Here is a 27,925-nt window from a genome sequence, read left to right on the forward strand (position 1 = left end):
CATCCCTGCCGTGTTCCTGACCTTAGTGGAAAAGCTTTCAGTTTTTCTCCATTGAGAATGATATTTGCAGTGGGTTTTTCATAGATGGCTTTGATGATATTGAGGTATGTGCCCTCTATCCCTACACTTTGAAGGGTTTTGATCAGGAAGGGATGCTGTACTTTGTCAAATGCTTTTTCAGCATCTATTGAGAGTATCATATGGTTCTTGTTCTTTCTTTTATTGATGTGTTGTATCACATTGACTGATTTGCGGATGTTGAACCAACCTTGCAGCCCTGGGATAAATCCCACTTGGTCGTGGTGAATAATCCTTTTAATGTACTGTTGAATCCTATTGGCTAGTATTTTGGTGAGAATTTTCACATCTGTGTTCATCAAGGATATTGGTCTATAGCTCTCTTTTTTGATGGGATCCTTGTCTGGTTTGGGGATCAAGGTGATGCTGGCCTCATAAAATGAGTTTGGGAGTTTTCCTTCCATTTCTATTTTTTGGAACAGTTTCAGGAGAATAGGAATTAGTTCTTCTTTAAATGTTTGGTAGAATTCCCCCGGGAAGCCATCTGGCCCTGGGCTTTTGTTTGTTTGGAGATTTTTAATGACTGTTTCAATCTCCTTACTGGTTATGGGTCTGTTCAGGCTTTCTATTTCTTCCTGGTTCAATTTTGGTAGTTTATATGTTTCTAGGAATGCATCCATTTCTTCCAGATTGTCAAATTTGTTGGCGTAGAGTTGCTCATAGTATGTTCTTATAATAGTTTGTATTTCTTTGGTGTTAGTTGTGATCTCTCCTCTTTCATTCATGATTTTATTTATTTGGGTCCTTTCTCTTTTCTTTTTGATAAGTCTGGCCAAGGGTTTATCAATTTTATTAATTCTTTCAAAGAACCAGCTCCTAGTTTGGTTGATTTGTTCTATTGTTTTTTTGGTTTCTATTTCATTGATTTCTGCTCTGATCTTTATGATTTCTCTTCTCCTGCTGGGCTTAGGGTTTCTTTCTTGTTCTTTCTCCAGCTCCTTTAGGTGTAGGGTTAGGTTGTGTACCTGAGACCTTTCTTGTTTCTTGAGAAAAGCTTGTACCGCTATATATTTTCCTCTCAGGACTGCCTTTGTTGTGTCCCACAGATTTTGAACCGTTGTATTTTCATTATCATTTGTTTCCATGATTTTTTTCAATTCTTCTTTAATTTCCCGGTTGACCCATTCATTCTTTAGAAGGATGCTGTTTAGTCTCCATGTATTTGGGTTCTTTCCAAACTTCATCTTGTGGTTGAGTTCTAGCTTCAGAGCATTGTGGTCTGAAAATATGCAGGGAATGATCCCAATCTTTTGATACCGGTTGAGTCCTGATTTAGGACCGAGGATGTGATCTATTCTGGAGAATGTTCCATGTGCACTAGAGAAGAATGTGTATTCTGTTGCTTTGGGATGAAATGTTGTGAATATATCTGTGATGTCCATCTCATCCAGTGTATCATTTAAGGCCTTTATTTCCCTGTTGATCTTTTGCTTGGATGATCTGTCCATTTCAGTGAGGGGAGTGTTAAAGTCCCCTACTATTATTGTATTATTGTTGATGTGTTTCTTTGATTTTGTTATTAATTGGTTTATATAGTTGGCTGCGCCCACGTTGGGGGCATAGATATTTAAAATTGTTAGATCTTCTTGTTGGACAGACCCTTTGAGTATGATATAGTGTCCTTCCTCATCTCTTATTATAGTCTTTGGCTTAAAATCTAATTGATCTGATATAAGGATTGCCACTCCTGCTTTTTTCTGATGTCCATTAGCATGGTAAATTCTTTTCCACCCCCTCACTTTAAGTCTGGAGGTGTCTTCGGGTTTAAAATGAGTTTCTTGGAGGCAACATATAGATGGGTTTTGTTTTTTTATCCATTCTGATACCCTGTGTCTTTTGATTGGGGCATTTAGCCCATTAACATTCAGGGTAACTATTGAGAGATATGATTTTAGTGCCATTGTATTGCCTGTAAGGTGACTGTTACTGTATATTGTCTCTGTTCCTTTCTGATCTACCACTTGTAGGCTCTCTCTTTGCTTAGAGGACCCCTTTCAGTATTTCCTGTAGAGCTGGTTTGGTGTTTGCAAATTCTTTCAGTTTTTGTTTGTCCTGGAAGCTTTTAATCTCTCCTTCTATTTTCAATGATAGCCTAGCTGGATATAGTATTCTTGGCTGCATGTTTTTCTCGTTTAGTGCTCTGAAAATGTCATGCCAGCTCTTTCTGGCCTGCCAGGTCTCTGTGGATAAGTCAGCTGCCAATCTAATACTTTTACCATTGTATGTTACAGACTTCTTTTCCCGGGCTGCTTTCAAGATTTTCTCTTTGTCACTAAGGCTTGTAAGTTTTACTATTAGGTGACGGGGTGTGGGCCTATTCTTATTGATTTTGAGGGGCGTTCTCTGAACCTCCTGAATTTTGATGCTCGTTCCCTTTGCCATATTGGGGAAATTCTCCCCAATAATTCTCTCCAGTATACCTTCTGCTCCCCTCTCTCTTTCTTCTTCTTCTGGAATCCCAATTATTCTAATGTTGTTTCGTCTTATGGTGTCACTTATCTCTCGAATTCTCCCCTCATGGTCCAGTAGCTGTTTGTCCCTCTTTTGCTCAGCTTCTTTATTCTCTGTCATTTGGTCTTCTATATCGCTAATTCTTTCTTCTGCCTCATTTATCCTAGCAGTGAGAGCCTCCATTTTTGATTGGACTTCATTAATAGCCTTTTTGATTTCAACTTGGTTAGATTTTAGTTCTTTTATTTCTCCAGAAAGGGCTTTTATATCTCTGGAGAGGGTTTCTCTAATATCTTCCATGCCTTTTTCAAGCCCGGCTATAACCTTGAGAATTGTCATTTTGAACTCTAGATCTGACATATTACCAATGTCTGTATTGATTAGGTCCCTAGCCTTCGGTACTGCCTCTTGTTCTTTTTTTTGTTGTGAATTTTTCCGCCTTGTCATTTTGTCCAGCTAAGAGTATATGAGGGAGCAAGTAAAATACTAAAAGGGTGGCAACAATCCCAGGAAAATATGCTTTAACCAAATCAGAAGAGATCCCAAATCATGCGGGGGGATTTCTCCCCCCTCACGATTGGGTGAGGGATCTCCTCTGATTGGGATCTCCTTTGATTGGGATCTCCCAATCTCTTCTGATTGGGATCTCCCAATCTCTTCTGTTTGGGATCTCTTCTGATTTGGGGATAAAAAGAGGTTCAAAAAGAAAGAAAGAAAAAAAGAAAAAAAGAATTAAAAAAAAGAGATTGAATTAAAAATTCAATCAAGAATTTAAAAAAGAGTTAAGAAAAAAAAAGATTGAAGAGATTAGGATCTCTTCTGATTTGGGGATAAAAAGAGGTTCAAAAAGAAAGAAAGAAAAAAAAAGAATTAAAAAAAAAGAAAATGAATAAAGAAAAGTATAAAAAAGCAAAATATATGTATATTAGATAATCTAGTTAAAAAACGTTAAAAAAGAAAAGGGTAAAATTATAAAAAATTTTAGCAGAAGAAGAGAAAAAAATGAAAAAGAAAAAAAAAAATAAATTAACTGCAAGACAAAAAAATCACCGGCAGAAAGCCATGAGTTCCGTGGTTTGTTTTCTCCTCCTCTGGAATTCTGCTGCTCTCTCCTTGGTATTGAAACTGCACTCCTTGGTAGGTGAACTTGGTCTTGCCTGGATTTCTTGTTGATCTTCTGGGGGAGGGGCCTGGTGTAGTGACTCTCAAGTGTCTTTGCCCTAGGCGGAATTACACCGCCCTTACCAGGGGCCGGGGCTGAGTGATCTGCTCGGCTTTGCTTTCAGGAGCTTTTGTTCCCTGAGCGCTTTCCGTAGAGTTCCGGAGGACGGGAATACAAATGGCGGCCTCCTGGTCTCCGGCCCGGAGGAGCCGAGAGCCCAGGGCCCCGCTCCCCTGTGCGCCCTCAGCGAACTGCTCCTGGTAACTCGCGTCTGCCTAACCTCCGGCCGCGCTCCGAGCTCACCGAGCTTGCGACCGGTTCAAGGCAACTCCGAGCTGCGAGCTTACTGTCGGCTCTGTCTCTGCAGCCGGCTTTCCCGTTCCAATATCCACAAGCTTTGCGACACTCAGACACCCCCGATCCTTCTGTGACCCCGCGGGACCTGAGGTCACGCCGACCCCGTGTGGGCTTCGCCCCGGTTTAGCCTCCGGAGCGATGTCCCTCAGCGGAACAGACTTTTAAAAGTCCTGATTCTGTGCTTCGTTGCTCCGCCGCTTGCCGGGAGCCGGCCCCTCCCCCCCGGGGTCTATCTTCCCGTCGCTTTGGATTCACTTCTCCGCCAGTCCTACCTTTCAGAAAGTGGTTGTTTTTCTGTTTCTAGAATTGCTGTTCTTCTTCTCTTCGATCTGCCGATGGATTTGCAGGTGTTTGCAATCTTTAGATAAGCTCTCTAGCTGATCTCCTGCTAGCTGAGGTAGTCTCAGCCTGCTACTTCTCCGCCATCTTGACTCCTCCTCCCAAATTGTAGCTATTATTATGAAGTCTATATTTGATGCGGTGTGAGACGTGAAAAGCGAAGTTGATGCTTGAGAAAGGAACCACAGAGAAGAATCTAATTATGAGAAGATGTGGGAGAGAGCAAGAAGAGAGGAGCCTGTTTGTATGATGACCAAGGAATGAGAAAGAGGGGGTTCAGTAGGAGGTTCATTGAATTGGAGATTGCTTTGACTGGCGAGAGCCAGTTGGGGTTTTCTGTTGTGTGGGGCAGCATTGAAGGGGAGAGCGCTCGGAGCTCGGCTCAGGCTGCTGGCCAAGAGATGGAGAGCTAAGAGAGGTGAGGACATGCCAGGGAGAGAGAGGAAGCATATTTAGATGCTAGAAACTTTGGTGGGAAAACCATTTTTAGAAGGCTTTTATTAAAAGCTAATGGTTGGGCACCTGGGTGGCTCAGTCCATAAGGCATCTAACTCTTGATCTCAACCCAGGGCTTGGTCTCAGGGTCGTGAGTTCAAGATCCATGTGGGGCTCCACACTGTGTTTCAAAAGAAAAAAAAAAGGCAGCTTGAAATGAAAATAAAAAGGGAAAAAGGAAAGCTGAGGAGTAAAAGGAAATCCAGAATGTTTCTGTATAATTTCCAGATAGTGAGAAATGAGATGGTTTAATAGGCCTTGCTTTTAATGTAAACTGCCAAAAATAAGATGGTTTTATGCATGCCTCCCCTCTCTTCCTACGGCTGGAGTAGACTCATGTGGAGGGTTGATACACACAGGCATGCACATACAACATTCTCTTTTTACGTTCTCACACAAATACCCAGCTGCTACTTGATTCCAGAGAAATCTTGAAAGGAAAAAAAAAATCCAAGTCAGTCTTTTAGTTACGATAGTGGCTATAAGTTAAATGCTGTTTAGATCATGTTTCTTGGTTTCATAACATTTATTAAACACCTAGTCTGTGTAAGGTTCTGGTTGATACTAATGAATGAAACGACCAGGTCCCTTACATTAAGGAGCTTTGAATTTAGTTGTGTGGGGACGAGGTAGATAAAGCAACCCCTGTTGGAAGCTTATGTGTGTGTCTCATTATTGTCTGGGAACATGTATGGGGAGCATGAAATCAGAGCAAGAACTCAGGAAGGCTGCTCAGGGGAGGGCATTAGGCTGACTTTTGAAGAAAGACCTAGCAAGGTGAATTAGTAAAAGAATGGTATTATAGGCAGAAGAATTCCCATTCATGAAGTTCCGGAAGCATGACGCCCTGAAGGAACCCTGGAGCCTCTCTCGGCCTACTTAAATTTGTTAAAATTAAGTGAAATTTAACATTTTGTTCCTTAGTCTAGCCACATTTCAAGTGTTTAATAGCTGTCTGTGGCTAGGGGGTCGCCAGCACACCGTGCGCTCAGATGTAGACAGTCTCCATCATTGCTGGAAGTTCTGTGGACAAGGCTCCTCAGAGCAGTCCAGGCTGGGGGATGCAGAGCACTGGTGGCATGCGGAGGGGCAGGTGCAGCTAGAGAGGCAGGGGGCTGCTGTCTCTTGACGGGATTTGGCTGTGGAAGCCGTCAGAGTGCTTTTAGGTGGAGGTGTGCTGTGAGCCGCCGCAGGGTGGAAGCTGGGGCTTGAGAGCAGTAGAGAGTAGAGTGGTCGCTCTGTTAGAGCACGGAGAACCCACAGACTGTTACACCTTTCTTGTTTTGTTTTTTCTTTTTCTGAGAACGAGGGCCTGAGCTGCAGGGAAGGTGGGGGCCAGGTAAGAGAAAGGTAGAGTTCACCAAGCTTGGAGCTGCTTGAACAGGAGACCGAATGGATGGATGATGGTGAGGTCACTCCGGCAGGGAGCGCGGGGAGCAACGCTTTGGAGCAGAAAGGTAGTGAGTTAGTCCAGTGCTCACTGGAGAGATCTAGGCCGCAGAGGTGAGGGGATACTTGGAGGGTGAGAGTGGTCGCTGCGGTGCGTATAAGATGTGAGGAGTGTGGGCCATGATGAGCACTGGGTGTTCCACGTAACCAGTGAGTCACTGCACACCGCATCAGACGCTGATTACGTACGGTGCAGCGGCTAACTGAACAGAGTTTTTAAAAAATGTGAGGCGTAGAGGGTCTGGAGTGGCACCTTGGGGAACTCCACACTCCATCCCTCTCCTTTAAGGGATGGAAGAGAAGCAGGCACCCACAGAACAGACTAAGAAGTGGGAGGAGAAGCCGGTTCACTGAATGAAGGGGTTGAGCGTCGAGTGGTCTGCAGCGCGGGTGAAGCAGAGTGAGGGTAACACGACATGGCAGGGGGAAGCCTGGCCAGCCTGGTGAAGACCGTGTGACTGCACAGGAGAAGGCAGAAAGTGGGTTATGGTGGGTTGAGCGATACGTAGGAGGTGAGGAGCTTGTGTCAGTGAAGATTGATAATTTCGAGAGACATCGTTAAAAAGTAAAGAAGTGAGAGAAGATGGTGATTAAAAGGACTGCAGGGATTTGAGGTGTGAGAAAATGGAATGTGTTTATGCACAGAGGGGAAGAAAACCAGAGGAAAGGGAGAGGGTGAGACCGTAAGGGGCAGAGGGAGCTGGTCCAGGCCTCTGAGGAGGTGGAGGGGACCGGACTTAGAGCACGGGGTGGAGAGACCGGCAGGGAGAAGATCCCTTCCACTCAGATGCTGTGGCTGCAGACGGTTTGACAAAGGCATGGAAGAGCTTGAGAAAGGGCCTGCCTAAACCACTGGAGAGAAATTGTGGAGTTAGATGCTTGGAATCCCATCTCAGCTTGAGCACTTTTTAGCTATGTGATCTTGGGCAAATTTCCTTAAACTTCTGAGCTGTCTGTTTGTATCCATGTATGACACGGGTTTCAGAACAGGACGGGCGTTAGGTAAGACACGGAAAGCACCCAGCGGTGTCGAGTCCATGGTAGACGGTTGGTCATGTTAGTCTTTCCATCGTCCCTTCCCTTTATTACCTAGACACATAAGGTCTCTTTAAAAAGTGATGAGGGTATTGTATGTCATGTGCGTCTCACACACACACACACACACACACACACACACACACATGATAGGAGATCTGATACAGATTTCATTGCACACTGACATTCGAAGGAGTCCTAGCAGTGAATTGGGTGTTTAGGACATGGGTTTAAGATCAAAGGGCATTGTGTAGTATTTTTCCTTTTCTTAACTAGAAATGAAGGTTAAACAAGGTCATAGAGGACTTAACATAATAAATTAGGAAGTTCATTGTTTCAGAAAACTATTGTGTAACCAAGACATTTAATTAAAGGTGTCACTTGAGTCCTTGAACTAGGCAAATGCCACAGGACATACAACTGCTTACATCTGTGTATTTGCTTATATACCTTTTATATGCTTTTCTTGCCTTCCTGTCCTATCTCCTGCAAACCCACTCCTCCCCCTAACAAAAGAAGAACAAAAGGAATGTACCCACAGCCTGTAAGGTTTTCCAGATCTTGCTTTCTGTGAGCAAACATAAATCTCTAGGCTTGAACGTAGTTATCCTTATCGATCTATTCACTTTTTTGCATAACGTGGTCTCTTGCTTTCCTGTTTATAATGTTTTCTTCACTGGAGGTTTAAAACTTTTTAAAATGTGTGCAGGATGTTGTTAGTCTAAAGTCCCTGGACATAGTGTTTTAGTCATCGAGTGAATAGTTTTTGAGTACCTGCTTTGCTAGGCCAAGAGCTAAAACGGGGCATGTTGAGATGATGAAAACAAACCTCAGAAATTTCAGGAGAGGGAGACATGTACGTGATAAGTGGTATGATATATTTCTAAGTATCATTTTTGGAAAAAAATGATAGAAGTCTTTATATGAAGACACTTTAAACTGTGCTTTTCTAAGGGAAAGATTTTCCAAAGAGATTTCTTTTTTCCAGAATTTTAAGATGGAATTAACTTTATGCCCACTTTTATGAAGACAGTATTCCTTAGTCTAATGGCTATTCTGACGTGCATTTTATAACTAGGCCAGTTTTAATTTTATGTTGTTAATTTTAGTCCCTTCCAGATATGCAGCATATTCAGGAAGAAAACTTATCCTCCCCACCATTGGGTCCTCCCAACTATCTACAAGTGTCCAAAGATTCTGCCAGTACTAGTAGCAAGAACTCTTCTTGTGACACGGATGACTTTGTTTTGGTTCCACACAACATCTCGTCAGACCACTCATGTGAGAATCTTTTCTACTTGTACACATTATATTTCTTAATTTACTAGACTAGCATTTATTTTTAACCTTTATATCATGCTCTCTCGTGCAGGGCACCTTTTCAAAGGGGCACTTTATTTAGTTGTGTGAATTCCCAGAACTATATACCTACCATTCTAAAATCTGCTCAGTCATCTTCCATGAAGCAGTAACTTTGGATTCTGAAGGTAGATGAGAAGTTTGCAGGAAATGATCTCAAATTCTGTTTGTATCCACACAGAAAGAAATAGGAAAGTCAGCAGAATTAAAGGAAGACCTCTGTTGCAAAAACCACCTTAAGAGTCAAGGGAATTTAAAACCAGTCTGGATGCCCTTCAGAAGAGACTGGCATGAGGTCAGGAATGAGTTTCACAAATAAATGGGGAGAATTTTTATAAAGGAAGCAGAATCCAAGTTGACTAAATACGGTCAGGGCTCTGAGGAGCAGTAAAGGGCACCAGAAAACCTACAAAAAAGAAGTTAGAGAAAACCATCAAGAAAGAAGGAACTGTGGTTTGGTGGTAAAGGAACGGGATCAGAAAAACTAGAAATTGGGTTCCTTCAATAATTGAATAGTATCAAGTTGACCATGTGCAGGTTGGAGAAATTCATGTCCAGAGGTCTGTGTAGTAGTTTGTCAGATACTAATGGCACAGCTGCTATTGTTAGGCATCATGCCAGGTGTGAAGGCCGTCATCCCCAGAGCATGCGCTTTGGGGATGTATCCACTGGGGAAGGGGGAGCCAGGGACAAGGCTGCAGGAGAAGGTGGGGCGGTTCACCATCGGTGCTCCGACAGCTGGGAGTTCCCTGTAAAAATCCAACATATGGTGGTTTCCTTCTATTTTAAAAAAGGAATTAAGACTTTAAAAATTATGCAGTATTTCAAGCAGGAAATAATACAGCAGATACGCAAATCCACCCCCATTCTAATTTTATTTATTTCAGTGTTTAGCCATGTTGTTTTAGATGTCTTTTCTTAAGGATAAAAAATGCTGTATAGGTACAGCTAAAGTCCTTTTCCTTTTTCCACTCTTGCCAGAGGTTAATTCTTACTGTAGATTTTTTTTTATACTTCCGCATATCCTGTATCTATAAATGACGTACAGTGTTCTTGTGTTTTTACAGTTTTAAGTAAATGGTATAAGGAACGTTTCTATAGCTTGGTTTTTTATTCATGTTTTTGTTACGTACCTACGTACATATCTAGATATGTATGCAGTTTATTTTAATATCTGAAATTTACAGTATAACTATATTTTATAATACAACTCAACCACACGTTTTTCCATTTTTTGCTGAGGTTGACCTGGATAATTTCTATCTTTTCTTTTTTTTTTTTTTTAAAGATTTTGTTTATTTATTTGACAGAGAAAGATCACAGGCAGGCAGAGAGAGAGAGGAGGAAGCAGGCTCCCTGCCGAGCAGAGAGCCCGGTGCGGGACTCGATCCCAGGACCCTGAGATCATGACCTGAGCCGAAGGCAGCGGCCTAACCCACTGATCCACCCAGGCGCACCCCCCCCCTTTTTTTTTTTTAAAGATTTTGTTTAATTTCTATCTTTTCACTGTTCAAAGTATATTGTAACAGATGTCCTTGTTTCAGAGTTTCTTCCACATGGATGCTCTAGAAATTTTCCACTTCAGATCTATAAAATATTGGTACAAACAAATTGTAGGCAATCAGTAGTTTGTGCCATGCTGCCCCAATGGAATAATGGTGACTTCTAAAGAATTTTTTTTTCATCTTTAAATCTTTAACTTTACCTGGAATTCACTTTTGTAGATGGAATAAGGTAGGGATCTTAGTATTGAACATTCTGTCCTTTCTCTGTCGATAGGCTGGATTTGTCCTGTTAGGTTTGTATAAAGAATTGGGTTTGTTATAAGGTGTTCTTTTCTGTTGGTCTATTTGTCTGTATTATAATCATTTTTAAATTTGTGTGTGTGTGTGTGTGTGTGTGGCGGGGTGGGGGGGTGATGGTAGAGAGCATTTTAGTATTCTTTGGAATCACCCTGGCTACTCTTGACCACTTTTATCCCCATGTAGTCCAATTTCAGCTTGACAAATCCTACAAAAAAACATTTGGGGATTTTGATGTGTATTTGATTGGTTGATTTTATAAGACCTATGCAGGAACAGTTAATGATCTTTACAATATTAAATTGCCAAATCAAGAAAATGTGTTTCTCACAAAATCACAGGTAATCATAGGGGAAGAGAAGGAAAAATGAAATAAAAACAGGGAGGCAAACCATAAGAGACTCTTAACTCTAGACAACAAACTAAGGGCTCCTGGAGGGGAGATGGGTGGGTGGGTGGGGTAACTGGGTGACAGGCATTAAAGAAGGGACTTGATAGAATGAGTACTGGGTCTTTTATCCATCTGATAAGCCACTAAATTTTCCCCCTGAAACTAGTAATACACTATACATGAACTAACTCGAATTTAAATAATAAAAAAAAGAGTATGCGTTTCTCTACTTATCTAGGTTTCCTTAATGTGTTTTGATAGATATATAGATATTTATATTTTCCTACATAAAGGACATTCACATCTTTTGTCTTATTCTAGTTACCTTTGTTTTTTTTTCCTTGTGTAAATACTGTATTTGATGATTTTTTTTCCAAAACCACTCCTGTCAAGGTCTCTGTGCTTCCAAATCTCAGGTTATTTCTCAGTCTTCAGCTTTTTGATGTATTTACAGCATTTGTTATAGTTGGCCAAACCCTTTTTAAAATTTTATATATATATATATTTTTTTAAGATTTTTTTTGTTTATTTGTAAGAGAAAAAGAGAGTGAGAGCATGAGCAGTGGGGGAGAGGCAGGCAGAGGGAGAAGTGGCTCCTTGCCAAGCAAAGAACCCAGTGCAGAACTGGATTCTGGGACCCTGGGATCACAACCTGAGCCAAAGGCAGGTGTCCACACACCCTTCTCTTTATTAAAAATTTGTTATTGTAAAATACATCATGCTTATATTTTTAAAACATTTTATTTATTTAGAGAGAGTAAGAGCAAGTGGAGGGAGAGAGAGGGAATCCCAAGGAGACTCCGCACTGAGCCCAACATGGGGCTCGATTTCATGACCGAGATCATGATCCAAGCTGAAATCAAGAGTTGGATACTCAACCGACCAAGCCAACCAGGTGCCCCAAAGATTTTTTTTTTTTTTTTAGGGCAGTTTTAGGTTTATGACAAAACTGAAAGGAAGGTACAAGTTTCCACATATCCCTTGCCTCCCCATTCTCAGCATCACTCACCAGAACAGTACATGTGTTGCTGAGGATAAACCTACATTGACACATCACAGTCACCCAAAGTCCATAGTCTACTTAGAATTCATTCCTGATGTTGAGCATTCTATGGGTTGGGGGACAGTATAATGACATTTATCCATTATTATAATATACAAGGCATTTTTTAAAAAGATTTTATTTATTTATTTGACAGACAGAGATTACAAGTAGGCAGAGAGGCAGTCAGAGAGAGGAGGAAGCAGGCTCCCTGCTGAGCAGAGAGCCCGATGTGGGGCTCGATCCCAGGACCCTGGGATCATGACCTGAGCTGAAGGCAGAGGCTTTAACCCACTGAGCCACCCAGGTGCCCCAATATACAAAGCATTTTTACTGCCCTAAAAATCCTCTGTGCTCCCCACCTGTCCCTCGGAAACCACCAGTATTTTTTATTGTCTCTACATTTCTGTACCACAGTTTGTCCATTTACCTATTGAAGGACACTTTGCTTCCAAGTTTTGACAATTAAGAATAAAGCTACTATAAACATGTGTGTGCAGGTTTTTGTGTGGACATAGTTTGCAGCTCCTTTGGATAAAAACCAAGGAGCATAACTGCTGGCTGGTATGGTAAGAGAATGTTTAGTTTTGTAAGAAAACACCAAACTCTTCCAAGTGGTTGTACCATTTTGCATTCCCACCAACAATGAGTGGAGTTCCTGTTGCTCCACATCCTCACCAGCATTTGGTGATGTCAGTGCTCTGCGATGGGCTGTTCTGGTAGATGTGCAGTCGAGTCTTGTTTTTATTTGCATTTCTCTGATGACATCTGATGTTCAGCATTTTTCATGTGCTTATTCACCATTGTATAACTTCTTTGGTGAGGTGTCTGTTAAGATCTTTGGCCCATTTTTCAATTGGGTTGTTTGTTATCTTGTTGAGCCTTAAGAGTTCTCTGTGTATTTGAGATAACAGTCCTTTATCAGATGTGTCTTTTGCAAATATCTTTGTTCAGTCTGTAGCTTATATTCCATTTTCTTGATATGGTCTTTCACAGTAAGTTCATCACTAATAATTAATTCAAACATTAAATAAATTTCTTTCACGGATTGCGTGTTTGGTGTTGGTATCACAATACCCAGGGTCCTCTAGGTTATGTTGTCTTCTACAATATTTGCTATTTTTTCTTTTATATTTAGGTCTGTGGCCCATTTTGAGTTAACTTTTTTTTCTTTTTTTTTTTTAAAGATATTATTTATTTATTTGACAGAGAGAGACACAGCGAGAGAGGGAACACAAGTAGGGGGAGTAGGAGAGGGAGAAGCAGGCTTCCCGTGGAGCAGGGAGCCCAATGCAGGGCTTAGTCCCAGGACCCTGGGATCATGACCTGAGCCAAAGGCAGACGCTTAACGACTAAGCCACCCAGGTGCCCCTTGAGTTAATTTTTCTGAAAGGTCTGTATCTAGATGCATTTTGTTATTGTTGTTGTTCTGTGGATGTCTACTTATTATAGCATTATTTTTAAAGACTGTCTTTGCTTCATTGTATTGTCTTTGCTCCTCTGTCAAAGATCAGTTGACTAAATTTTTGAAGGTCTCTTTCTGGTCTCCCTATTCTGTCCCATTGATCTATTTGTTTGTTCTTTTGCCAGTATAACACTGTCTTGATTACTGTAGTTTTATAGTGAGTCTTGAAGTTGGGTAGTGTCAGTCCCTTGTCCTTCTCCTTCAGTGTTCTGTTGGCTGTTGTGGGTCCTTTGCCTTTCCATTTAACCTTTAGATTAGTTTGTTGATATCCATAAAATGACTTGCTGGGATTGTCATTGGGATTGTAGTGAATCTATAGATCAAGTTGGGAAGAACTGACATGTTGACAATATTTAGTCTTCCTATCCAAAAACATAGAGTATCTTTCCATTGATTTCCATTTGATTTCATTCATCAGAGTTTTTGTAGTTTTCCTCATACAGGTCTTAAATGACTTTTGTTAGACTTATACCTAAATATTTCATTTTGGCGGGTCCTGATATAAATGGTGTTGTTTTTTTAATTTCAAATTTTAGTTGTTTATTATTGAGATATAGGAAAGCAATTTAATTTTTAAATATTAACCTTGTATTCTGCAACCTTGCTTTAGTCACTTATTAGTTCCAGGAGGTTTTTTGATCAATTCTTTTGGATTTTTTTTACATAGGTAATCATGTTATCTTCGAACAGTAGTTTCATGTTTACCTTTCCAAGCTGCATACCTTTCATTTCCTTTTAACTTACTGTATTAGCAAGAGCTGTGTTGAAAAGAAGTGGCGAGTGAAATAGGACTTCCTTCAGATTATGAAACTGTAATAACCACAGCCAATAGAAAAATCAATGGAAGAAAAAAAGAGAGAGAAGACATCCTTATATTTTTACCCAATCTTGATGGAAAAGCTTGGAGTTTCTCACCCTTTAGTATGGTGTTAGCGGTAGCTTTTTGTAGATATTCTTTATCAAGTTGAGACAGTTCCCCTCCATTCCTAGTTTACTGTGAGATTTTATCATGAATGGTGGTTGGATTTGTCAAATTCTTTTTCTGTGATGTTCTGTCTATTAATGGGATAGGTCACATTAATTTTAGAATGTCAAACCAGCCTTGCATACCTGGGATAAATCCCATTTTGTCATGGCATATAATTCTTTTTATACATTGCTGAATTCAGTTTGCTAATATTTTGTTGGAGATTTTTGCATCTCTGTTCATGAGAAATACTGGTGTGCAGTCATGGCATATAATTCTTTTTATACATTGCTGAATTCAGTTTGCTAATATTTTGTTGGAGATTTTTGCATCTGTGTTCATGAGAAATACTGGTCTGCAGTCTTCTGTTGGCATAAGGGTCTTATGTTGGCATAAGGGTAATTACGGCCTCATAGAATGAATTAGGAAATATTCTCTCTGCTTCTATCCTTAGAAAGAGATTGAAAATAGATACTTGGTATAGTTTCTTCCTTTAAGGTTTGATAGAATTCACCAGAGAACTCATCTGGGCCTCATGCTTTCTGTTTTAGAAGGCTATTAATTACTGATTCAATGTCTTTAATATATAAAGACCTATATTCAAATTGCCTATTTCTTCCTGAGTAAATTTTGGCAGATGTGTCTTTCACAGAATTGGTCTACTTCATCTATGGTGTCAAATTTGTAGGCATAGAGTTGTTCATAGTATTCCTTTATTATCCTTTTTAGTGAGATCCCTACTGGTGTCTCTTCTTTCATTTGTAGTATTAGTAATTTGTATCCCCCTTTCTGGTTTGGTTTTTTTTCCCCATCTTTTGTTAACCTGACTAGAAGCTTATTGATTGTTGTGTTTTCAAATTCATTTAGTTCAAAATCTTTAAAAATTTCTCTTGAGATTTCTTCTTCTGTCAATTTGTTATTCAGAAGTATGTTTTCAGTCTCCCTGTATTTTGGGATTTTTCAGTTACCTTTCTGTTACTGATTTCTGGTTTAATTTCATTATAGTCTACAAGCAGAAACTGATTTCTATTCTTTTAAAAAATTTTTTGGGTTGTTTTGTTTTGTTTGTTTTAAAAAAGATCTTATTTATTTATTTGAGAAGGAGCACAAGCAGGGAAAGGGGCAGAGGGAGAAGCAGACTCCTCTCTGAGCAGTGAGCCTGATGCACGGCTCTGAGTTGAAGGCAGACGTTTAACTGACCGAGCCACCCAGGCACACCTCTTTTAATTTTGTTAGGATGTGTTTTATGGCCCAGAATGTAGTCTATCTTGGCAAATGTTCCATGTGAATTTGAGAAAAATGTGTATCCTGCTGTTGTTGGATGAAGCTGTCTCTAGATGTCAATTATATCTTGGTGATTGATGGTGTTATTGAGTTCAACTGTGTCCTTACTGGTTTTCTGCCTGCTGGATCGGTCCATTTTTGAGGGATAGGTGTTGAAGTCTCCAGCCACGTTAGTGGTTTCACCTGTTTCTACTTGTAAGTTTTTACCTTGCATAGTTTGACCCCTTGTTAGGGGCATGCATAATATTAAGGAAGAATTGCTATGTCTTCTTGGAGAATTTATATTTATGTAAATATAAATATATCATTACATAAGGCCCTTCTTTATCCCTAACTTTTCTTACACTGATGTCTGCTGTGTCTGAAATTAATATAGCTATTCCGGCCTTCTTTTGATTAATGTAAGCATGTTAGTGTTAGCAGGGTCTATTTTTTCTCCATCTGTTTACTTTTAATCTGTGTGTCTTTATATTCAAAGTAATTTTCTAATAGACAACATGTATTTGGGTTGTGTGTTTTAATCCGCTCTGAAATCTGCCTTTTAATTGGTGCATTTAGGCTGGTGACATTAGAAGTGTTACTGATAAACCTGGATTAATATCTAACATTTGTTACTGTTTTCTCTTCATTGTCCTTGTTCTTTGTTCCTGTTTTTGTCTTCCAGTCTTTTTCTGCCTTTTGTGGTTTTAACTGACAATTTATTATGATTTAATTTTCTTTCTTTCTTGGCATATCAGTTGTACTTTTTTTTTCTTTCTTTATTGGTTGCCCTAGAGTTTGCAATATATATTTATAACTATTCCAGATCCACTTTATTATTTTTAAAAAGCCTTATTTATTTATTTTAGAGAGGGGACATGTATAGGCAGTGGGGAGGGGCAGAGGGGGAGTGAGAGAATCTCAAGCAGACTCCCGGCCGAGCATGGAGTGCAACAAGAGGCTCAGTCTCACGACCTGAGATCGTGACCTGAGCCAAAATCAGTTGGACACTTAACCAACTAACCCACCCAGGTGCCCCAGTCCAGGTCCACTTTCAATTTTTTTTTTTTTTTTAAGATTTTACTTATTGGGGCGCCTGGGTTGCTCAGTGGTTAAGCCTCTGTCGTCTGCTCAGGTCTTGATCTCAGGATCCTGGAATTGAGCCCCGCATCGGGCTCTCTGCTCAGCAGGAAGCCTGCCCCCCACCCCCACCCCGCCTGCCTCTCTGCCTGCTTGTGATCTCTCTCTCTTACTGTCAAATAAATAAATAAATAAAATCTTTAAAGATTGTTATTTATTTATTTAAATTTATTTAAATAAATCACTAAATTTATTTAAGATTTATTAAAAATCTTTAAAGATTTTATTTATTTATTTGACAGCAAGAGAGAGAGAGAGCGTGCGCGCGCACAGGCAAAGGGAATGGCAGGCAGAGGGAGAAGGAGAAGCAGGCTTTCTGCTGAGCAAGGAGCCCAATGCAGGGCTCGATCCCAGGACCCTGGGTTCATGACCTGAGCCCAAGGCAGACGCTTAACTGACTGAGCCACCCACAGGCCCTCCAGGTCCACTTTCAAATAAAACTGTACTACTTCATGGTAGTGTCAAGTACCTTATAGTAACAAAATCCTAATTCCTTCCTGCCATCCCTTGTATCATTGCTGCCATTCATTCTAGTTGAATATAAGAATCCATAAGCCTATCCCTGTATACATAAGACACATGCAGTAAGGATACATAACTGAATATACTATTGCTATTATTTTGGCAACAAATCCCCTCAATTTTTATTGTCTGAGAAAGTCTACTTTTCCTTCACTTTGGACAGATAATTTTGCAGGGTTCGGAATTCTAAGTTGGTGGTTTACTTCTCTTAACACTTGAAATACTTCGTTTCATTCTTGCTTGTGCGATTACTAAGGAGTTAATGCAGTTCTTTGTTTCTCTCAAAGTATAGTGTTCTTTTTTTTACTTCTTTCAGAATTTTCTTTATTTTTAGTTTTTCTGTTAATTTGAAAATGATCTGCCTAGCTGTAGTTGTTCTGGGCATTTATCCTGCCTGGAGTTCTCTGAGCTTTGTGAATCTGTGGTTTGGTGCCTGCTCGTTCTTTTGGGGGAAATTCTCAGTCATCGTTTCCAGTATTTCCCTCTGTTCCTTTTGTCCTTCTTCTCTTTCTAGTAATCCCATTACATGTAGTTGTCCCATGGACCTTGGATATTCTGTTGTTTTTTAAAGGAAATCTTTGTTGGGGCACCTGGGTGGCTCAGTGGGTCAAGCATCCCGCTCAGGTCCTAATCCCAAGAACCTGGGACCCAGCCCCTCGTCAGACTGCCTGCTCATTGGGAAGCCTGCTTCTCCCACTCCTTTCCATGCCCCCTGTTTGTGCTCTCTCTGTCAAATAAGTGGATAAAATCTTACAAAAAAAAAAAAAAAAAAAAAGCTTTGTTTTCCAGTTTTTGAAGATTTTGGCAATAATGTTCTCTAGTTCAGAGTACATTTCCTCAGTTGTGTCTGGTCTACTAATAAGGCTACCAAAGGCATTTTTCATTTCCTTTACAGTGTTTTTTAATCTCTAGCATTTCTTTTTGGTTCTATGTTAGGATTTCCATCTCTCTCTTTATATCACTTGTCTGTTCTTGCTTGTGATCTACCTCATCCATTAGGGCTCTTAGTGTATTAATCATAGTTGTTTTAAATTTCCAGTCTGATAATTCTAACATGCCTTCCATATCTGGTTCTGAGGCTCACTGTCTCTTTAGTCTGTGTTTTTTGCTTTTTGGTATGCTTTGTGACTTTTTCTTGATAGTCATACATGATGTCCTGGGTAAAAAGAACTGCTGTAAGTAGGTTTTATAGAAGTGTGATGGGGAGCTGTGGGGGGAGGGGGAAGTGTTCTGTGATTGGGTCTCAGTACTTTACTGAGCCTAGGTTTCTGGTCTGTGGGCTTCACACATGTTTCCCAGTTTCTTTCTCCTGCCTGAAGATGGGACAGGATGGCTCTAGGGCATTAGGGTTGGGTATTTACCTGCCCCCAGCTCAGTCTGGGGCTTAACTGGAGGAGGTAAAGCTCTGATTGTTTCCCCTGAAGGCAGGCCCTGCGGAGAACGGAATGCTCACACCTATTTAAAACTGGTCCCTTTTCTCCTCCCCCTCCCCCTCCAAGAGGCAGGAGTGGATTTTTTCTGTTTACTAAGTGAGCATATGAGTTCCCCGGAATAAATCTGACAATATTATGGGCCTTCCTGTGACTAGATCCTTCTGGAATTTTTAACTCTGAGAATTGTCCACAGTGATCCTCTTGCAAATTGTCAATCTCACTTCATGTTTTTCTGTCCTGGCTGTGGTTTCCTCAAGCCTTTTGCTGGTGGATCTCTTCTCAGATAAACCACAACTCTGGGTGTTTGCCTGTCTGCCTCTCTAATCCTGCGGCGTCAGTTTGCCTCCGTCCTTCTCTCTCTTTTGGATCCAAGAACTGTTGATTTTTCAGTCTGTTCAGCTTCTTACATGTGAAACTGGGCCCAGAAGTCCCCATGTAAGATCTTTAAAACATCTGTACAATTTAAAAGTAATAATAAGACAAGTACCAGAGTGCACTCAGATTTTCTTCTTTTGTCTGATTTTATTTTTGTTTTGCCTTATTGCTCTAATTTTAGGGAAATTTCCTTGATGTTTTCTTTTCTTGAGTTTATCATTTATGTTCTCATATTTTTAAGTTTTAGAAGCTTCCCCTTCCTTTGAGCGTTGTTCTGATTTCAGTGTGCAGTATTTTATCTCTGAGGACATTAATTACAATTTTTTTTTTTAACTTTTCCACGAAAAATACTTTTTTATCTCTCCCAGGTTGTTTTGGAGTCTGGGTTTCAGATTAGATTCCTTCCTTGGATGTTTGGTAATTGTCATATACTCATAATTAAGAATGGAAAATTAGAACATTGTTTGAAAGCTTCGTATGTGGTGGGTCTTAAGGACAATGAGTTTACGCTGATGATGTATTATGTATTCTGCTTCCTTTTCGGAGGAAGTCTCCTGGAGAAGACTCCCTCATACCATGTAGGGGAAATTTCTATTGGCTCTTGGGTCTCCTAGGTCAAATAATGCTTCAGTCAACTTTATAACTTCTAAATTTTTGTGCCTATTGACTTTTCTATTCTTTTTGCCCTTGTGAACTTAGGTTCTCTTTTCTCTCCTTCTGTAATATGGTATCATATCAAAATAACAATATAATTAACTAAAACCATTTAAAATCATTTTATGGGGGCGCCTGGCTTACTCAGTTGGTAGAGCATGTTAGTCTTAATCTCTCTCTTTTTTTTTCCTATATTCTTTTTTTTTTCCTATTTATTTATTTTCAGAAAAACAGTATTCATTATTTTTTTTCACCACACCCAGTGCTCCATGCAAGAGCCGTGCCCTCTATAATACCCACCACCTGGTACCCCAACCTCCCACCCCCCCACCACTTCAAACCCCTCAGATTGTTTTTCAGAGTCCATAGTCTCTCATGGTTCACCTCCCCTTCCAATTTACCCAAAAGCACATACCCTCCCCAATGTCCATAACCATACCCCCCTTCTCCCAACCCCCCTCCCCCCAGCAACCCACAGTTTGTTTCGTGAGATTAAGAGTCACTTATGGCTTGTCTCCCTCCCGATCCCATCTTGTTTCATGGATTCTTCTCCTACCCACTTAAGCCCCCATGCTGCATCACCACTTCCTCATATCAGGGAGATCATATGACAGTTGTCTTTCTCCGCTTGACTTATTTCGCTAAGCATGATACGCTCTAGTTCCATCCATGTTGTTGCAAATGGCAAGATTTCGTTTCTTTTGGATGGCTGCATAGTATTCCATTGTGTATATATACCACATCTTCTTGATCCATTCATCTGTTGATGGACATCTAGGTTCTTTCCATAGTTTGGCTATTGTGGACATTGCTGCTATAAACATTCGGGTGCACGTGCCCCTTTGGATCACTACGTTTGTATCTTTAGGGTAAATACCCAGTAGTGCAATTGCTGGGTCATAGGGCAGTTCTATTTTCAACATTTTGAGGAACCTCCATGCTGTTTTCCAGAGTGGTTGCACTAGCTTGCATTCCCACCAACAGTGTAGGAGGGTTCCCCTTTCTCCGCATCCTCGCCAGCATCTGTCATTTCCTGACTTGTTGATTTTAGCCATTCTGACTGGTGTGAGGTGATATCTCATTGTGGTTTTGATTTGTATTTCCCTGATGCCGAGTGATATGGAGCACTTTTTCATGTGTCTGTTGGCCATCTGGATGTCTTCTTTGCAGAAACGTCTGTTCATGTCCTCTGCCCATTTCTTGATTGGATTATTTGTTCTTTGGGTGTTGAGTTTGTTAAGTTCTTTATAGATTTTGGACACTAGTCCTTTATCTGATATGTCGTTTGCAAATATCTTCTCCCATTCTGTCAGTTGTCTTTTGATTTTGTTAACTGTTTCCTTTGCTGTGCAAAAGCTTTTGATCTTGATGAAATCCCAATAGTTCATTTTTGCCTTTGCTTCTCTTGCCTTTGGCGATGTTCCTGGGAAGATGTTGCTGCAGCTGACGTCGAAGAGATTGCTGCCTGTGTTCTGCTCAAGGATTTTGATGGATTCCTTTCTTACATTGAGGTCCTTAATCCATTTTGAGTCTATTTTTGTGTGTGGTGTAAGGAAATGGTCCAATTTCATTTTTCTGCATGTGGCTGTCCAATTTTCCCAACACCATTTATTAAAGAGGCTGTCTTTTTTCCATGGACATTCTTTCCTGCTTTGTCAAAGATTAGTTGACCATAGAGTTGAGGGTCTGTTTCTGGGCTCTCTATTCTGTTCCATTGATCTATGTGTCTGTTTTTGTGCCAGTACCATGCTGTCTTGATGATGACAGCTTTGTAATAGAGCTTGAAGTCCGGAATTGTGATGCCACCAACTTTGGCTTTCTTTTTCAATATCCCTTTGGCTATTCGAGGGCTTTTCTGGTTCCATATAAATTTTAAAATTATTTGTTCCATTTCTTTGAAAAAGATGGATGGTACTTTGATAGGAATTGCATTAAATGTGTAGATTGCTTTAGGTAGCATAGACATTTTTACAATATTTATTCTTCCAATCCAGGAGCATGGAACATTTTTCCATTTCTTTGTGGCTTCCTCAGTTTCTTTCATGAGTACTTTATAGTTTTCTGAGTATAGATTCTTAGCCTCTTTGGTTAGGTTTATTCCTAGGTATCTTATGGTTTGGGGTGCAATTGTAAATGGGATTGACTCCTTAATTTCTCTTACTTCTGTCTTGTTGTTGGTGTAGAGAAATGCAACTGATTTCTGTGCATTGATCTTATATCCTCACACTTTACTGAATTCCTGTACAAGTTCTAGCAGTTTTGGAGTGGAGTCTTTTGGGTTTTCCACATAGAGTATCATATCATCTGCGAAGAGTGATAATTTGACTTCTTCTTTGCCGATTTCGATGCCTTTTATTTCCTTTTGTTGTCTGATTGCTGAGGCTAGGACTTCTAGTACTATGTTGAATAGCAGTGGTGATAATGGACATCCCTGCCGTGTTCCTGACCTTAGTGGAAAAGCTTTCAGTTTTTCTCCATTGAGAATGATATTTGCGGTGGGTTTTTCATAGATGGCTTTGATGATATTGAGGTATGTGCCCTCTATCCCTACACTTTGAAGAGTTTTGATCAGGAAGGGATGCTGTACTTTGTCAAATGCTTTTTCAGCATCTATTGAGAGTATCCTATGGTTCTTGTTCTTTCTTTTATTGATGTGTTATATCACATTGACTGATTTGCGGATGTTGAACCTACCTTGCAGCCCTGGGATAAATCCCACTTGGTCGTGGTGAATAATCCTTTTAATGTACTGTTGAATCCTGTTGGCTAGTATTTTGGTGAGAATTTTCGCATCTGTGTTCATCAAGGATATTGGTCTATAGCTCTCTTTTTTGATGGGATCCTTGTCTGGTTTTGGGATCAAGGTGATGCTGGCCTCATAAAATGAGTTTGGGAGTTTTCCTTCCATTTCTATTTTTTGGAACAGTTTCAGGAGAATAGGAATTAGTTCTTCTTTAAATGTTTGGTAGAATTCCCCCGGGAAGCCGTCTGGCCCTGGGCTTTTGTTTGTTTGGAGATTTTTAATGACTGTTTCAATCTCCTTATTGGTTATGGGTCTGTTCAGGCTTTCTATTTCTTCCTGGTTCAATTTTGGTAGTTTATATGTTTCTAGGAATGCATCCATTTCTTCCAGATTGTCAAATTTGTTGGCGTAGAGTTGCTCGTAGTATGTTCTTATAATAGTTTGTATTTCTTTGGTGTTGGTTGTGATCTCTCCTCTTTCATTCATGATTTTATTTATTTGGGTCCTTTCTCTTTTCTTTTTGATAAGTCTGGCCAGGGGTTTATCAATTTTATTAATTCTTTCAAAGAACCAGCTCCTAGTTTCGTTGATTTGTTCTATTGTTTTTTTGGTTTCTATTTCATTGATTTCTGCTCTGATCTTTATGATTTCTCTTCTCCTGCTTAGGGTTTCTTTCTTGTTCTTTCTCCAGCTCCTTTAGGTGTAGGGTGAGGTTGTGTACCTGAGACCTTTCTTGTTTCTTGAGAAAAGCTTGTACCGCTATATATTTTCCTCTCAGGACTGCCTTTGTTGTGTCCCACAGATTTTGAACTGTTGTATTTTCATTATCATTTGTTTCCATGATTTTTTTCAATTCTTCTTTAATTTCCTGGTTGACCCATTCATTCTTTAGAAGGATGCTGTTTAGTCTCCATGTATTTGGGTTCTTTCCAAACTTCCTCTTGTGGTTGAGTTCTAGCTTCAGAGCATTGTGGTCTGAAAATATGCAGGGAATGATCCCAATCTTTTGATACCGGTTGAGTCCTGATTTAGGACCGAGGATGTGATCTATTCTGGAGAATGTTCCATGTGCACTAGAGAAGAATGTGTATTCTGTTGCTTTGGGATGAAATGTTCTGAATATATCTGTGATGTCCATCTCATCCAGTGTATCATTTAAGGCCTTTATTTCCCTGTTGATCTTTTGCTTGGATGATCTGTCCATTTCAGTGAGGGGAGTGTTAAAGTCCCCTACTATTATTGTATTATTGTTGATGTGTTTCTTTGATTTTGTTATTAATTGGTTTATGTAGTTGGCTGCTCCCACGTTGGGGGCATAGATATTTAAAATTGTTAGATCTTCTTGTCGACAGACCCTTTGAGTATGATATAGTGTCCTTCCTCATCTCTTATTATAGTCTTTGGCTTAAAATCTAATTGACCTGATATAAGGATTGCCACTCCTGCTTTTTTCTGATGTCCATTAGCATGGTAAATTCTTTTCTGCCCCCTCACTTTAAATCTGGAGGTGTCTTCGGGCTTAAAATGAGTTTCTTGGAGGCAACATATAGATGGGTTTTGTTTTTTTATCCAATCTGATACCCTGTGTCTTTTGATTGGGGCATTTAGCCCATTAACATTCAGGGTAACTATTGAGAGATATGATTTTAGTGCCATTGTATTGCCTGTAAGGTGACTGTTACTGTATATTGTCTCTTTTCCTTTCTGATCTACCACTTGTAGGCTCTCTCTTTGCTTAGAGGACCCCTTTCAGTATTTCCTGTAGAGCTGGTTTGGTGTTTGCAAATTCATTCAGTTTTTGTTTGTCCTGGAAGCTTTTAATCTCTCCTTCTATTTTCAGTGATAGCCTAGCTGGATATAGTATTCTTGGCTGCATGTTTTTTCTCGTTTAGTGCTCTGAAAATATCATGCCAGCTCTTTCTGGCCTGCCAGGTCTCTGTGGATAAGTCAGCTGCCAATCTAATACTTTTACCATTGTATGTTACAGACTTCTTTTCCCAGGGTTCTTTCAGGATTTTCTCTTTGTCACTAAGGCTTGTAAATTTTACTATTAGGTGACGGGGTGTGGGCCTATTCTTATTGATTTTGAGGGGCGTTCTCTGAACCTCCTGAATTTTGATGCTCGTTCCCTTTGCCATATTGGGGAAATTCTCCCCAATAATTCTCTCCAGTATACCTTCTGCTCCCCTCTCTCTTTCTTCTTCTTCTGGAATCCCAATGATTCTAATGTTGTTTCGTCTTATGGTGTCATTTATCTCTCAAATTCTCCCCTCATGGTCCAGTAGCTGTTTGTCCCTCTTTTGCTCAGCTTCTTTATTCTCTGTCATTTGGTCTTCTATATCGCTAATTCTTTCTTCTGCCTCATTTATCCTAGCAGTGAGAGCCTCCATTTTTTATTGAACCTCATTAATAGCTTTTTTGATTTCAACTTGGTTAGATTTTAGTTCTTTTATTTCTCCAGAAAGGGCTTTTATATCTCTGGAGAGGGTTTCTCTGATATCCTCCATGCCTTTTTCAAGCCCGGCTAGAACCTTGAGAATTGTCATTTTGAACTCTAGATCTGACATATTACCAATGTCTCTATTGATTAGGTCCCTAGCCTTCGGTACTGCCTCTTGTTCTTTTTTTTGTTGTGAATTTTTCCGCCTTGTCATTTTGTCCAGCTAAGAGTATATGAAGGAGGAAGTAAAATACTAAAAGGGTGGCAACAATCCCAAGAAAATATGCTTTAACCAAATCAGAAGAGATCCCAAATCGTGAGGGATCTCCTCTGATTGGGATCTCCTCTGATTGGGATCTCCCAATCTCTTCTGATTGGGATCTCTTCTGATTTGGGGATAAAAAGAGGTTCAAAAAGAAAGAAAGAAAAAAAAGAAAAAAAAAGAATTAAAAAAAGAGATTGAATTAAAAATTCAATCAAGAATCAAAAAAAAGAATTAAAAAAAGAGATTGAAGAGATTGGGATCTCTTCTGATTGGGGATAAAAAGAGGTTCAAAAATAAAGAAAGAAAAAAAGACTTAAAAAAAAGAAAACGAATAAAGAAAAGTATAAAATATATATATATATATATATATATTAGATAAACTAGTTAAAAACGTTAAAAAAGAAAATGGTAAAAGTTAAAAAAAATTTTTAGCAGAAGAAGAGAAAAAAAATGAAAAAGAAAAAAATTAAATTAACTGCAAGACTAAAAAATCACAGGGAGAAAGCCATGAGTTCCATGGTTTGTTTTCTCCTCCTCTGGAATTCTTCTGCTCTCCTTGGTATTGAAACTGCACTCCTTGGTAGGTGAACTTGGTCTTGCCTGGATTTCTTGTTGATCTTCTGGGGGAGCAGCCTGTTGTAGTGATTCTCAAGTGTCTTTGCCCCAGGCGGAATTGCACCCCCTTACCAGGAGCCGGGCTGAGTGATCCGCTCAGCTTTGCCTTCAGGAGCTTTTGTTCCCTGAGCGCTTTCCGTAGAGTTCCGGAGGACGGGAATACAAATGGCGGCCTCCTGGTCTCTGGCCCGAGAGCCCAGGGCCCCGCTCCCCAGTGCGCCCTCAGCGAAGAGCTCCTAGTAACTCCCGTCTGCTTAACCTCCGGCCGCGCTCCGAGCTCACCGAGCCTGCGACCGGTTCAAGGCAACACCGAGCTGCGAGCTTACTGTTGGCTCTGTCTCTGTTGCCGGCTTTCCCGTTCCAATATCCCCAAGCTCTGCAACACTCAGACACCCCCGATCCTTCTGTGACCCTGCGGGACCTGAGGCCAGGCCGACCCTGCATGGGCTTCGCCCCGGTTTAGCCTCTGGAGCATGTCCCTCAGCGGAACACACTTTTGAAAGTCCTGATTTTGTGCTCCGTTGCTCCGCCGCTTGCCGGGAGCCGGCCCCTCCCCCTGGGGTCTATCTTCCTGTCGCTTTGGATTCACTTCTCTGCCAGTCCTACCTTTCAGAAAGTGGTTGTTTTTCTGTTTCTAGAATTGCTGTTCTTCTTCTCTTTGATCTGCCGATGGATTTGCAGGTGTTTTCAATCTTTAGATAAGCTCTCTAGCTGATCTCCTGCTAGCTGAAGTAGTCTCAGCCTGCTACTTCTCCGCCATCTTGACTCCTCTAGTCTTAATCTCTTGGTAAGAGTTCAAACCCCATGCTGGGTGTGGAGCTCACTTAAAAAAACAGGAAAGTCTTTTTGTGAGTCTTTTTGTCCTTAGGGTAATCCTGTTAGGAATGTCCAATCAAATTACTAAACTTAAAGTCACTTGAAAAAATTCCCTTCTAGTGATAACACTGACAAATTGTTATATGACAAATTGTTACATTCCCGTCTAGTGATAACACTGACAAATTGTATGACAGAAAATGATAAATGTTTTGCTTCATTTTCACTTTTGATTTCTAGGGATCTTTTTTTCCTTTTGATTTTATTTTGTTTCATAATTATGTATGGCCCCAAACTCAAAGCTAGAAAATGAAGTACACTCAGTGAAATATAGCTGCTATCCTTGCCCCATCTACTTTGTTCCCTCCATTACCATATCAGGAGCTATTCTCTATAAAATAGGTCCGTTCCTCCCTCACTTCTCTTTATTCTCTTACCCTGATTTATTTTCCTTTATATACATTTTAAAATATTTATATTATTTATTTATTTTGAGAGAGAGTGTATGTGTGGAGCCGGATGCAGGGCTCAATCCCATGACCCCAAGATCATGACCTGAGCTGAAATCAAGAGTCTGATGGTTAACCAACTGAGCCACTCAGGCGCCCCGTTTTCCTTACTAGAATAGAAGCTTCATGGCAGCAGGGACTTAAGATGTGCCAAAATAAATGCATTTCTCCATTCTTATTTAGGGCCCTTCAGAAGGATATTTGTGTTTGTTTCCTTTTTTTCCCTTTTTGAGTATGGACTAGCAATGTAACCTATAGTTTTTAAAAACTTACTTGGTCAACACTGCTATTTCATATCAACACATTGATTATGCCTTTACAGCCATTTAAAATCACCCAGGCAGTGTGATATAATGGACATCCTAGTGACAAGAATGAGGGGAGCCTGTGTTCTGAGCTCAGCTCTGTTCCCATGTATAGATGATACCAGAGTAGGTTACGCTGGCCTATGGCGGGTGCTACTATGCCTGAGAGGCCCCAGCTTTCACAACGTCTTGTTCAACAACCCATGCAAAGCAGGAAGTGTTACGTGGGATGGGGGTGCTCCAACATTGGGGTGAACTAGACTTTGTTTACAGTCAGTTGTGCTAGAATGTCACATGTGTGTTCCTAAAACTTAGCACTCTCTGAAAAAATTGTTAGTAAAAACCACAGAGTTCACGGGCAAATTGGAATTGAGGGCATAACACTCAAAAACGTTGGTGCGTGACGTATTAAAAGGAACATCATAAATATGTTAGCACAGTTTTTACTATGCA

At 40.2% G+C, this 27,925-nt stretch overlaps 1 protein-coding gene across 2 annotated transcripts in view; it reads left to right on the forward strand.

Moving 5' to 3' along the window:
- LOC122906817 (serine/threonine-protein kinase ULK2) overlaps nt 1–27,925 on the forward strand; it is a 100,802-nt gene that overhangs the window by 33,026 nt on the left and 39,851 nt on the right. For both annotated transcript variants that reach the window (XM_044249221.1, XM_044249222.1), the window contains exon 13: nt 8,476–8,647. In XM_044249221.1, coding sequence (XP_044105156.1) covers nt 8,476–8,647 — 172 coding nt within the window. The remainder of the gene's footprint in view (nt 1–8,475; nt 8,648–27,925) is intronic.

Source organism: Neovison vison, chromosome 5, assembly GCF_020171115.1.
Source record: "Neovison vison isolate M4711 chromosome 5, ASM_NN_V1, whole genome shotgun sequence".
Lineage (NCBI taxonomy): Eukaryota > Metazoa > Chordata > Mammalia > Carnivora > Mustelidae > Neogale > Neogale vison.